The 14335-nt window shown below is 34.6% G+C and overlaps 2 protein-coding genes and 1 long non-coding RNA gene across 3 annotated transcripts; all 3 read left to right on the top strand.

Moving 5' to 3' along the window:
* The first annotated feature begins 1093 nt into the window (after positions 1 to 1093).
* On the top strand, positions 1094 to 5511 carry LOC105218686 (CD151 antigen). Its single transcript, XM_011194420.3, has 5 exons — positions 1094 to 1468; positions 4207 to 4395; positions 4462 to 4779; positions 4846 to 5011; positions 5253 to 5511. Exons 1-4 carry the CDS (start codon positions 1394 to 1396, stop codon positions 4993 to 4995), a joined length of 732 nt encoding a protein of 243 aa, XP_011192722.1. The 5' UTR covers positions 1094 to 1393; the 3' UTR covers positions 4996 to 5011; positions 5253 to 5511.
* A 260-nt stretch (positions 5512 to 5771) lies between these two features.
* LOC128922523 (uncharacterized) lies at positions 5772 to 6371 on the top strand. Its single transcript, XR_008471741.1, has 2 exons — positions 5772 to 6018; positions 6089 to 6371. It is a non-coding gene; the product is annotated as an uncharacterized LOC128922523 (long non-coding RNA).
* Positions 6372 to 7223: 852 nt separating this feature from the next.
* On the top strand, positions 7224 to 8500 carry LOC105218685 (uncharacterized). Its single transcript, XM_011194419.3, has 2 exons — positions 7224 to 7680; positions 7745 to 8500. Exons 1-2 carry the CDS (start codon positions 7315 to 7317, stop codon positions 8303 to 8305), a joined length of 927 nt encoding a protein of 308 aa, XP_011192721.2. The 5' UTR covers positions 7224 to 7314; the 3' UTR covers positions 8306 to 8500.
* The last annotated feature ends 5835 nt before the right edge of the window (positions 8501 to 14335 follow it).

Below are 14335 nucleotides of genomic sequence, written 5' to 3' on the forward strand. Positions count from 1 at the left end.
CTCTATGGATCCTGAAGAACTTTTTAAATAGCTTAATCATTCCAAAAGAAAGTTTTGGCACATTTTCTTTTCATTTCCCATTCTGCTATGATCCTAGTAACTATATGACCACTTTCCACCACCCCCTCAATTGATATCGAACTATTATTAGCACCATATTCGATGAGTGCAATGACATGTTGGCCTATAATAAGAACGAAACAAGCTTTTGCAGCTTTAATGTATCACGAATTAATGCCACCATAAGACTTACGGCTGTTTAACAAAAATTCTTAAGTCCCTACATACCGTCAACAATGTAATGTACAAACGTCACACGCAACATCGACAAGCAACAGTGTCGGTCGTATGAAGTCAAACTGTCGATTAAAGTGGGCTACAGAGCACCAACACACTCCAAGGGGTTGCGGTTGCCTAACACAATACATTGGAAAATCCAAAGGAAGGTAGAATATGGCGAAATAGAAATTGGAACAGCAGTGTAAGACCTACACCACCGGAAACTGGTGCCCGTTGAACTCTATCGTTAAACTTTGTAATGCTGTTGATGGCGATAAACTCTATGACCGAAGTTGAGTAGTTTGGCACTAGCTGTTTCCAAAACGGAGAACCTGTTGGTGAATGAGGGATAAGGAGGGTAAGAAAAAGGAAATAGTGGTGTCCAAAATAGGGGACAAACAGCATAAGTCGATAATATAGGCTAAAGCGCTTAAGCGGTATGCGAGCGCGTTCGGCGGGAGAAGCTAGTTACTCTAAATTTCACTTTTACTTTCACAACGCCCACACAGCGGACAGTTCGGTGAAGTATAATCAAGGCATATGATGGTAGGGTTCAGCAGTTTTCGTGCAACCCAAATGAAACGAATTAAAAGGCAAATAGTTAACAATAATGGAACGTACTACGGACTTCGCTACAAAGAACACCCCCCAACCGCGACCCAACACCTCAAGAACGCAACCCATGTAGGCGACCAAAACCAGAGCGCGCCCAGAATGGGAACATGTACTGAATTCATTTGTTGCTATTTTAGACACACCGTCCACCATCGTTTGCGCCTAAAAGCACTACAGCTTTGGTGGTGAAGTCTGCTACGAAGCAGTGGTCAGTTCATTTAGAACCGCCAAATTGAACGAACGTGATTGCACAAACGAAGTTCTGAGTTCGACCACAACATTTAACCGTTAAATGTTGCTTGCGGCGAATGTGTGTTTGAATAAAGCAGTAAATACAAAAACAACTCACTAAGTGCATTTAATAAATAAATAAAAAATAATTATTAGTAGAAATACTGTGTGCCCGTGAAAACATTAGAGTAGATTAAAATCTACTGTTGAGTTGAGAAATATTACACTTTACTACCCTTATTCCCTGTCATTGCATTTCCGTTGGTAAATGAATTTTAAAATGCGTACGTGTGGCATGAGTTTGATCAAGTACATACTGTTCGCCTTCAATATCATATTTGCGGTAAGTAAATGTCATTGTTAATTGCTTAGTTTGTAAGCTAGTAATAGGCAAATCGCCGAGGTACTCGAGCGAATACCCAATAAAAGTACACTTTTATTAATAATTGTCATTCAAAGTAAATATTTATGGCTGAAGGGGAATGTCCTGTGTAGATGTGTATGTGCACTGTGCTGGGGACAATGTGCAATGGTGCATGTCCATAATTTACTATACATATTCGTGATTAACACTAACAGGACACTTTTCAACACAAGAGCGTGTTGAAAAGTAACCACAACTAGTATTTTTTATTACTTTGGAAATATTTACGAGTGTAATCATTATAAACAAGCTGATTCATTCAATTTAGCTGAGATATAACTTCATAAAAATAAAGAAGATAAGAATAAAATAGAAAACAATTAAATATCATAGTTCAATTCAAAAAGCTAATTGTTCTAAAGGCTTATAGAACTCTTACGAAAACTGTTTCATTATAAAGAATTATAATACATAATATAACTCATAAAGAATAAAAAAAAAAATAAATAAAGGGACAGTGAACAGAAAAGCCTCCTTTTCCCCATAAGCCAAATTTGGGAGAAGTATTTTTCTTTTATCTTTTCTGCTTGCAATAGAATCGATCGATAGAATTGATATCGATGCAAAATGATGGGCTATTTTTTACACCAAAAAACTAAATATCAGGGGACATGGATTGATTTAATGCCCACTGGACAGTTTTTGGGCGGATAGTATGATTTTATTATTCTTGTATTATACAAACAAGTAAAGCTTTTAATTAATTGCACAAATCAAATATTTAGATGAAAGAAATTTAAAATTACATTGAATTAGCATATGTAAGGCAGAGCAGAATTATATCATAAATATTGTTAACGTGGTTTTCCTACCACTTTTAAAATAACTCGTCTGTTTCGAAAATCTCAAAACTGATTTGTTGGTTTGTTATAAATACCAGTGGAACTTTTCTAACTCGAATCACCATAATCCACAAAAAACTTCGAGTTAGAAAGACTTCGAGTTATGGAAAATTTCAATAAAACATAAATTTTTCAAAAAGCTGTAAAATATATATTTATACACAGTTTTATTTATTTAACGCATAACATTTTATTTAAATACGTTAAAACATGTATTCTGTAATTTTGATTGTGGCAGTTTGCTGTTGTTTGGCTCTTGACGTCAGTATCCCAAGCTTTTGTTAGAGTAATATCATATTTTTGATTCTCTTGATTCTATCAATCAAAATTTCTGCATAACTATCATCATTAATTACCTTCACGTATTTTCAAACAGAAATTATGAGAAATTTTTTATAGTAAATCATTAGCCTAATCTATTTTGTTAAGAGGTTAAGTGGGTCTAGAGATCTCAAGAAAAGTCTAGCTTTAATAATTTGTTCTAGGAGTAAAGAAAACGGAATCGAATTTCTATTTTTTAAACTATATTAAACATGTGTTGAAGTATATAACTTTTTTATGTTGATATTTGTATACAAAATAGCGGTTAGGGGGCAAATCTATGAAATTCCTTTTTTTCAAAAACCTCTACGAGTGCTAGTGATTTTAGAAACACGTACGTTGTTGGCTATAGATCGCAAGATGGTGAACTTGCAAAAAATGTTTAGTTTTTTTCGAAAGAACGTGCGTAGTTTACTAGTTACTGTCATTCCATTGATATAGTTCAATTTGAATTAGTTACGTGCAATAATCTCCAAGTATCACAGTCACCCTAATTAAGTTATGCAGTTTCGAGAAAAACGTGTTTTAAATTTTACGCACTTAAGCTGACTAACCCGAACACTTCCCCACTATACCAGATTAGATAGCGAAATTTTATTTCACTATTCCACCAATGGAACAATGTTTTTAGAATTCGAAAGTATAATTTCAGGCAAAAAAAATATAATTTTGTTATCCAAAACTTGTACAACTCATTTTCAATATTTTTTATCTTTTCGAAATTTAGTATATAATTTAGCATAATATTGTCATGAGCATTTAATCTTTTTAAAACAAATTAATAAAACTTAAGAGTTTTTAAGGTATGTAGAAGATATGCTGTACGAAGAAGAGGAGTGTATACCTACAAATCCATACGATCTAGTTAAAAAATGGACAATTACATGTTAACAAAAAAATATATATATTTATATAAAAATATATGTATGTAAATAAACAGAGACCATTTAGAAAAGCACACGATTGCATAGATTTTCTAGAAGCACACCGTAACATGCCATAGTTAGTGCCACACGCAATTACCACTCCATCTATTATATAAATATGTACCTCAGTATGTATGTATGTATACTTCCCCGCATGCAAAGTGCATGAATTTTTTATTACCTGCCTTAACTTTGACATTAGGCGCCTCGTCAAAACTAACTGCGCCCTATATTCAGGAAATTTGTTGTAATGAGAGTTTGGATTTAAGATAAACACGAATAATAAAGCATACACCATAATGGTCACTAGCCATTAGGCATTGGCGCAGAGGCAACGCAAATTTAGTTGGACCTTTCATGTGGCACCAAACACGAGAACTTATCGCAAATTCTAATCTGACATTGAACTAACCTTTCCACCGCAGTTAGTTAGTGCGCACTTTGCCTTGTAAGCCGAGTAAATATGTATTTCATAAGCCAAAAAGCAATTGAACAATAACAAAACCATTTGCATAACAATGCATTTGTTTCAATCATTTTTATCGAATTATTTGATATTCATTCGCAGATATCGGGGCTTGGTATACTAATAGCCGGCGCTGTTGTCCTTGCCGATGTCAACCAATTTAGTCACTTTGTTGAGGGGCGAGTGACGGCGCCACCCATTGTACTAATTGTAACGGGATTAATCATATTTCTCATTGCATCGTTGGGTTGTTTTGGTGCCATCAAGGAGTCACCAACACTACTGCTGACCGTAAGTGATTGGTGATTGGGATTTATCACACGGATGTAAAGTTTCATTACTTTCCTCTCATTTTAGTACGCCGTACTGCTTGCCGTCATCTTCATTGTCGAATTGGCCGTAGGCATTGCCGCGGCGGTCTTCAAATCGGATCTGGAAATGATGCTGAAGAACTCACTACAGGAAACTATAAAACGTTCAAATCACGAGGATATGATGGCTTGGGACAATGTGCAGCGCAAGTTGATGTGTTGTGGTGTCGACAATCCAGCCGATTGGCGTACACTTAGCGCCAATAAAACTTTGCCGGCCAGCTGCTGTCGCGAGAAATACATTGATGAGGCCGTTGGACATTGCACTGAATCGTTGGCGTTGGGTGTGGATAAGTACTTTCAGGTGTGTACACAGAGTAAGCGTGGAAAAACATAAAACTTTAAAATTGTTTTTCTTTGCATCTAACAGGAGGGCTGCGTGGGCAAACTTAGGGAACGAATCGATAAGAATGCCGTCATTTTAATTGGTGTGGGTATCGGTATTGCCTTCATACAAATATTGGGCATCATACTGGCATGCTACCTGGCTTCCACAATACGTCACGAACGCATGAAATAAATATGAGGAAAACGAGGTTAGTCGTTTAGAAGTGGTTAAGCTGCAACTTGTATATATGTATATAAAATTAACTTCCTTCGAATTGAGGTCAATATATTCTTGAACAAGTCGTAATGTATTGAATATGTGACTTTGCGTGCCTTAATACTTTAGTAGAAGCAACAGTTCGCATTTAAATTATAATTATTTAGAAAATTGTAATCTATTTCAAGCAAAATTTAATGTTTACAATACCTTTTCGTTTCTTTTATTTTTAGCTACTAATTCCATCATTGATGAAAGTAACAAAATTTCGAAAATCACCAACAAAGCAACTAATCATAAGCAATAATCATCTTGAAAGTAATATTGAAGAGCAAACCATCAATTCCAAATACATATATACACACATACATATGTATGTACAAACATCGGAACGATGATATCAAATATTACTTAATATAAAAAGAATATTCTAAAGAAGTGCTTATAAATGTATTGTTGCTTTTTATATGTTAAATAAATAAATTTCTTAAATAAATAGTCATAAAAATAGTTTTTTCATCTAACACAAGGAAGTACCATTTCAATTTAGTTAATCGAATATGGCGATATTATCGTGGAAAAGGAACTTGTGGTATTAACCGGATATTACACTATTTTATATTATATTTTCAATCCGTTCCAGTTCCACTTTTATACTGCATAGTGGTGTACAGCGACATCTATTATATTTTACATGCAACTTTTGCAACGTGCGTTCAGTGTATGCCACAATGTACGCTCACGTCAAATAGCTCAACAGCTGATTTTGAAAAGTTACAAAAAAGGAAATTATTAAATTGCTGTCAAAAAATATTTAAAATAATTAAGAAAGCTTTATTTAGACTTTACAAGTACGCCACACACTAAAGTATATGCTTAAATTGTAAGTAAGGACAAGCTATCTCCTACTTGCATATTCATGCCTTTCCTTGGTCCAATGGAAGCAAGCAATTTAATGATACCCGAAGACACTTTCCTGCAAATTTAGTGATAGATATAGTTAAATATAATGGGTTGTAACTACTACTTCTGAATTTCTATCAATTTTATTTTATTTGTGTTTGAAAAGGTGGAGCAGCTGCTGTAACATAATTGTAGAAGGAATCATTATGGAGATCCTAACCTAATTTGCTGTGCAATATGAAATGCAAATGAATATGTTACAGGATCAATGCTTATTGTTACTTAGCCTAGAATCAATTAATATTAGCACCATATCTTGGATGAATTCTTAATTGTAAATTTCATAGTATTTTATAAGCTTCAAAATGTTAAAGGGAATATTAATTCAGCTTACCAAATCATATAGTTAAATTTTTAAAAGTAAATATAAATTGGAAAAATGCAGTAAACATTTTAAATTTAATAATCTACTAGCTACTAGCACTTACTTGCACAATTGAAACACCTACACATCTATTTAAGTATGATTGTTTGCTTGGTGCAGCGTGAATATCAGCAACGGCCGGCCCGCTGTGTGCAGCAAATTAATGGTAGCACATAATTTGATTTATTTCTTACTTTATTTACATTTTCATTAACTAATTCACATATCATTATCATATGAACGCAAACACTTCACATCTGCCTTTAACTGCAGCTCGTGAGCTTAAAATCTCACACACAAACGCTTGGCCACTGCTCAGGCATTTGCACTTTGACATGCTTCAAAGGCTTATTTACACTTATTTTCACTTATTCACACTTGATATGCTCTAATGAACTTTATTTAACAATTGATTGGTTAAACAATTGTTTTCAACCGAATTTTTGCAATTTACACATTAAATGAACAAATTTGACAAATGAAAAATCGCGACGGAAAATTTTGCACTGACGCGCGAAAGTACCGTTTGAAACTAGTGATGTAGGAAATGCGCTAGTGTTGTAATAACAACAGATCGCTTTTTTCAACCGGATATGTCATTTGGATGAAGTTAAGCGGATATGAGTAACCAAAAAACCGGGTTTTCACCGGAAATACAGAATTTATATCAACAGAAAATGGATAATTTCAATAGGCAACTGTTACTGTTTACTTCTGCGAGTATTTGCATAGTAAATTGTTGATGTTTTCTCATTATAAAGTTCAAAACTAGTCAAAATATTTTGCACATGGTACCGGTTCCATATATTGTGGCGACATCTTCAGCGATTTATTAGAAACATAATAGGGCGCATTCAGTGAGCGCTTTGACATGCTAGCGCGCCAAACAGCTGATCTACCAAACACAATATTAAAGAACTGGACGCATTATACAACTTAGAATTAGTTATTACTAAATATTGTTAAATATGAGTGCTGAAAGTCTAGTGAAACATTATTGGGATTGTGCGAGAGTATTGGAGCCCGAGGGACATACGAGGAAGTTACTCAAATCTTATTTTATGACAAAATGTCGTAAATTGGCGAAATCTACCATTTGGATGCCAAAAGAGAAGTTCTCAACGCACACGATGTGTCCGCGTTGCTCCAGCAAATGGAATGAAACAAATTACAAGATGTTTTTAAAACCACAACAAATTGCCTATTCCACTAAAGCCAGGAAACAAATCGAGAAATTACAAGAGGCGAAAACCAGCATTGAAAATAGAAGAGCACTAACAAGAAAGCAACGCAAGAGGGCCAAATGGTTGCAGAAGCGCGTTTTAAATAGTGTGGTGAGTAATTGATGGAAATGGAATTGTACACAGAATATTTAATTTTATTTTTTATACATTGCAGGTAATCCAGTGCGAACTGTGTGCACACAAAACGAAAATAGAAATGCAGAAACCAAATAAAACAGAGAGTAACAATGAAACTACAGACACTACAGAGTTGGAAGATATCGTTCCTACAGAAACAGTAGCACCCACACCAGTTAACCTGAAAAAGAAAAAGAAGAAGAACAAGGATAAAACAGCAGGACTCAAACTTGACAAAAGCAAAAACTTAGCCACGAAAAATAATGAAGTTCAAAATAAAACTAGTGTTAATAAGCAAGTAGTTCCCGCAGCTACAATAAAGCTGCAGCCAAGTAATAAAGTTGTCGCTAAAGTGAATCCCACAAACAAAGTTGCCGCTAAACCAACTAAACCAACCGCGATTCTTAGTCAGCCACTCAAAGCTAAAAAACAAAAGCAACAGAAAGCTAAGCCTGCGAATAATACAACACCGAAAGTACAATCCAAAACACAACAACAAAATTCACTACTACAACTAGCAGCTTTACTAAAATCGCAAACTGCGGCTAAGACAGGCGCGAATGCGACACAGAAGAGATTGGAATCGTTACTTAAATAGGTACCTTGAGTAGTTAGTAGTATAATTTTAGTATAGTACATTAGTAAATGTAGTTAAATGCAATACAAAATTACAATTTAAGAAACAATTAAATATAGTCAATACAAAAGTAGTTTGCATTCCTTATTTACATATTATTTCTTTGTATATTTGAGTAAAACAAAGCTGAATGCAACTGTCTTTGTTGCATCAATACGTCACTTGTAATAATCACTTTGGGCATGATTTATATCGAATATTCGCTTTAGTTTGAGCTTATTGAATGGTATTGTATAGTGCTATAATGTTTTATAGATTTACCTGCAAACATGTATAAAAAAATGTTGCAAAGCACGCTTCTTCAAAACTGTAAACAACGACGATTACTAAAAAGTGTTAAAGAAGCAACTATACAAAGGAGGAAAACTAAACTTCAATGTGATTTGCGGTTTATTCGACAAAGAAAACAACGAATTTTTCATATAAACAATCTTGAGTTCGCGCCGCGCTATGTGTGTATTAGAAAAAAAAACTAATGTGAACACGCAAAAAACCTGTTGTTGTTAAGCAACCACACTATTGACAGCAGACATAGACATGTACTTAATAGGTAAAGTATGACGGAGTCGGGGGGATACAATAAACCACTTGGTCTTTGGGCACTAAACCAAACAGCAGCTGCATGTAGCATACACACATAAAACCAAACAAGCAATACATACATACATACATCGAAACATATTGCAGACATTCGCTGGTCAAAGCAATCAATGAGCCAAAGTCAAGGCTGCAGAACGAGAACTTTGTAGTTAAGCACTAACAACAACAAAGCTTTAGTAGAAAGTGCGGACATGCACATATGTGAATGTTTATATTTACTATCTGCAAATATCCATGACTCCGCTCTTTGGAGCTTTACTTTGTACCTGTTCTTACAATGTTAATAAACGTTTAATGTTGTTGTTATTGTTGTTCTATGAGAAATCGACTGTTGACCACATATTGCAATCAGAAGACATCAAACGCGTCTATAAGAATTTTCCAAAGAAAATTTGCCCATTAACCATGCTGCTAAACGCTTATGTGTTGTGTGTATGTATGTATTAGGCCAATGTAGCTACTGTGTGAAAGTTGATAACTAGTCTACATGCGTAGATTTATGTCTATGATTGCTAGTCGGGTTTGACTTTATTTATTTAACTGCGTTTATGTTGAGTGTTTATATAGAAATGTTTGCTATATGGTTGATATGAAGGTAAATATTTAAGGTTTTATGAAAAATTTTATAGCTGTTTAGACTTGGGGATAGACAGTCTATAGTTAATTTGAGACCAAATGTACACAATTTTGTTTTTTCAACTTTTAGCCAGCTGTAGATTAAATGCAATTTTATTTTATTATATTTTAATTTATTTAACAACCGTCTTCAAAGTATTGAAGATCTGTTTATTTAAAATAACAGCTTCTGGTTAATATGTATATACTGAAAAAAAAAATAAATATTTGTGTCTGTGTAACTCCACTGTGCCAACAGTCAATTTCATAATTTTTTCGCTTCAGTGCCTCAAAAAGTAAAAAAAAAATCACCGCACATTAAAGCGGGACTTTTGACAGTTATTAACGCAATGCTTGTTGGCTTCGTGTTTCGTGGTTTACAGACAGCTTCTTAAGATTTTTTACATACTTAATTTGTTACTGCTTTCTTTTCTGTATTCATACCTCTTCTTTCTTAGTGACCTCCAACTTATTTATGTAGCTTTCAACACTTCTTATATTAGTATGAGTATGCAAGTTAGCAAAGCTTTTGGAAATATAAACTTTTGAAGACGTTTTCATTTATAGAAATTATTCTAGATATGCGTTGAGTTTAGACTCATCTTATTATTAAATACATGATTTTGATTAGCTAAATTGGTGGATTTTAAATAACTGTACAAACCACTACTTGCTTAAAATTTGCAGACATCGATATACATATGTGTACAAATGTGTGTATGTATATGTATTAAATTTGTTCCTCACTTCCCTCAGTGAGTAAATTTATTGCTGATTTATAAGCCTACAAAAAGTAATGCGCATACATACATACATTTGTACATACTTCCACTCGAACATCTCAGCAACACGCAACCGTCTCGCAGTTACTTAACATCCACAGGCTTTTAAAAGATTAACATTCATTTCGATACACCTGAAAGCCATCAAGGTATCTTCATATCAGTTATTTGTGTACATAAATATGTGTATTTGCCTTTGCATGTGTAAATAAGTATATATCTATGTATAATATATGTATCTTCATATATTCATACCAATATCCTTGGCCTGCGCTTAGCGACGACCTTCTGCATTTGCGTTTCTCTCTGTTCTAGAGCCGTCATTCGATTTGCCGATAACCACCTCTTTCCCGCCTTCAAAGCGTTCGAAATCTGCAAACGGTGCACATCAAATCGGTTTGTATGCATATGTATGCATTTATTTATTTATTGTTGTCTGCATATTAAAAAGTAGAAAAGAATGTACTTCATTCGCTGCAATAAAAGGAAGCGAAGTAATGTTCTATATCAGGAATTTTATAACAAGATATTACAAGCATTTTATAAGGTCTGCGTACAATTCGTTGTGCATTAATAATTAAGACGAGTTGGTTGGATATTTCTATTTGTTGTTGTTTAGTTTATATGTGTGTATGTATGTATGTATATATGCATAGTTCTTGAATTATATATATTTAAACACACGCACACCCATCACTTTCATTAATTTTATTATTAACTTGTAATTAAAGAATTATGGTGCGCAATATGTAAAAGGACATGGTGAGACCTTCAATAGTGATCATGACAAATAAAGAACTTTTTCAAATTACATGGTCTGCTATTAAAAAGTGATTATATATAAAATTTATAAAGCTATAAGTGGTGCTTCTGTGATTCAAAATTCGAAATTATTTTTAAATTTTGAACCATACAAATCTGAGAACTAAGCCGTTCCCACTACAGTTTGTTCTACGTCACCCCGATTTTCATCCGGCCAAGAACTGTTATCTCGGCGGTATTACTCAGAAATATTTGGGGAAATTTTTTTAACCCAACAACAACAACAACATTTAGTTATTCAGTATAATACTATTAAATACTACCTATTCCTCCGACCATTTTCACCGCGTAGTGCAATCAGAATCGAAACGGACTTCGATTTATCTCCATTCAAGGACTGTCCTCAAACTCGTACTTGGGTTATCCATCTGCTTGGACGCGTTGGGAAATTCAGAAGTCTTGACGATTGTGGAAACATACTGGATAGCATGTCTAAATTTTATCGTAAATCCGCTTAATCAAATAGGTCTCTTCATAAAGTGCTAAATGAGTTATAAATGCTTTTCTTTGAACGCAAAAAACTGGCCTACGTAAATTCGCAATACTTCCAACTGTCTGTAGCCTAAATATGAAACAAGTTGGCTCACCCTATAAGCAGCAGCGGACTTTATCTAATTAAAACTTTTCTAACCAACTTTTTCGAGACTCCACGTTTAATACTGCCTTAGAGACTATTCTAGAATTATAAAGTCCAAATTACGATAAAATTTCATCCGATTTTTACCAGATATGAAAATACCTACGAAAGCTCACGACTTAAGAGTGGGTTCTACATAATCGAAACGGACCCGGATTTTCATCTGCCCAAGAGGACTGTCAAATCGGCAGCATTCATCAAAATTATTTGGGATTTTAAGAATACAGTTGAACTTTCCTAACTCGAATCACTATAGTCCTAAAAAAAACTTCGAGTTTGAGAGACTTCTGAGTTACGGAAGGTAATTTGTATGCAATTTCATTTCTATTGCCAGTTCAAGAGTTCGAGGTATGGAGAACTTCGAGTTATGATAGTTGGACTGTATATTTTTCTAATCAGAAGTAAGAAGTGCCTGCAGAGAGAAAGAGAAAAAAATCGCCACCATATCTATATGTAGTTACAGGTCTGGATCTATAGATCTTGAATGAAGTACATAACTGCTTGGGTATCAGTCCAAGACATGTATAAATATATATAAATTTCCATTTCCATCCAAACTATACAAATCTACAAAGCTTTATTATTTTGTAATATTTTTTAATTAAACAAACCGATTTTTACAAACCGTTTGTAGCGCACTATTGATTTCATGCACCATCTACCTGCCTACGGACAGGCACGCAACAAGAACAGCAACTCCACAAAAGTGGCTGCAGTGGAGCGCCGCGCCAAACACATATACATACATTCATATGTTGTGTTCGATTTTCGATCGAAATTGCCACTGTGGTGCACCTCCGGTTGTGTTGTTGGCCTTTATTGAAGCGACTATTTATTCATTGTAGCTGATATACGTTCTTTGTTGTTGATTTTGTTCATTTGTATTTGCTGTCTTTCGCAACTTGGCGCGCTATCCTCATCGACATGATCGGTGGCCGTGCGCCAACCTTAACCATATAGACCATATAAACCAGCCATGCAAACGGCCAGGCAATCACTTCTGCCGTCGATCGCGCATTTGTTCCACTTCTTCCTCCTGTCCTGTCCAGCAGCGGAGCAGAGGATGAGGCCTCCATCGCTTAGTGAAAACCGCATTCGTACTACTCGTAGATGGTTGTGGTTGCGCGCAAGTGCGGCGCATAGCTGCTATTTTATTTAGCGTTCATCTCTGCTATGTGCACTTTTTCTTTTTTTCATATTTGATTTTTTCGTATTTTTATTGTTCGTGCGAGTTATTTATTTTTTCGATGTTTCCTTTTTATTGTGGCTGAGGCGAATGATTCACACAATGTGAGTTGAAAAGAGTATCGAAGCGAATCATTTCTTCATTCTACTGCAAAATTCTCTTCGTTCTTGATTGACCACGCTCAGTTTGTTGGACAGTGGTAAAGGTTGATATAACATTTGTTAAATATAATAGTAAATTTAAAAAGTTCCTGAAAAGGACAAAAACTATTATATATAAATTATACTAAAGAAGAATAATTTAATCCATTTGTCGATAAATATATAACTTTCACTATAGCGATTTTCAAACATTTGATACCGTTATGTATTAAAAGACATATTTGTTTCGAATTCGAATTGAGGTCTACATCTCGGCGATTATTATTTTATTATTATTTATTGTTTTTCAAGACCTCATTCGGCTGAGGTCTGAGAGCTGTATAAAGATACTGAGAACTAAATCTGGAGAATACGGTGGCTGACGGTAAATGTGGAAGCAATCCGTTACAATTTTGTCATCGTTTCCATTGATTTCTGACACTATCTTCTTCTTCAAAGGTTGCCGTTTTCTTCGATTTCATCTTCCAAGCAATCCAATAGCGCCCTTGACGGTTTTCTTTCAATGATAGCTGATGAGAGTCATTCCATGAGCAATCCAACTTATAGACACCATAATCGGCAGCTTAATTTTGCGACTTTCCACGTTGTATTCTGTTGTTTGGGTGCGGTCCGTTCGGATTAGTCTCCGAAGTCAATTGATAAAGGCATGTTTCATCCATTTTCATATATTGAAATCGAAACTCGGGTTTATTGCAATGGACAGCTCAAAACAATGCTCAAATCATAAACTAGTTGTTGTTGTTTTGATCGATTTTGAACTTTCACGACAACCAATTTTTACAGAGCTTAACCAAATAATCTTGAACGATATGCCCAGATGTTCCATGGATACTATTTGACTGTCATCTATCTCAATCAACTTCATTTTGCGGACATTCAAAGGCATTTTGTGGATTTTTCGGAAGTTTGGGTCCTAATAATCTTTAGACATCACGTTCATTAAACCAGTTTTTAAAATGAGAAGAATTTTGTCCATTAGAACACCAGAACATAGTATTCGAAGGCTTGTGCTTTTGAGCTCGACAATTATTTTTTTCGAAAACGCAATATTTGAAGATTTGACCTTTGGTCTGGACAATTAGTTTTTTTTTTCGAAAAAAATATTCAAAGACTTGACCTTTTAACCTGGGCAATTGGTTTTTTATCAAAAACTTGAATTACTCAAGCTGCACTATCGCTAAATCAGTT

This window comes from Zeugodacus cucurbitae, chromosome 6 (genome assembly GCF_028554725.1).
Source record: "Zeugodacus cucurbitae isolate PBARC_wt_2022May chromosome 6, idZeuCucr1.2, whole genome shotgun sequence".
NCBI classification, from domain to species: Eukaryota; Metazoa; Arthropoda; class Insecta; order Diptera; family Tephritidae; genus Zeugodacus; species Zeugodacus cucurbitae.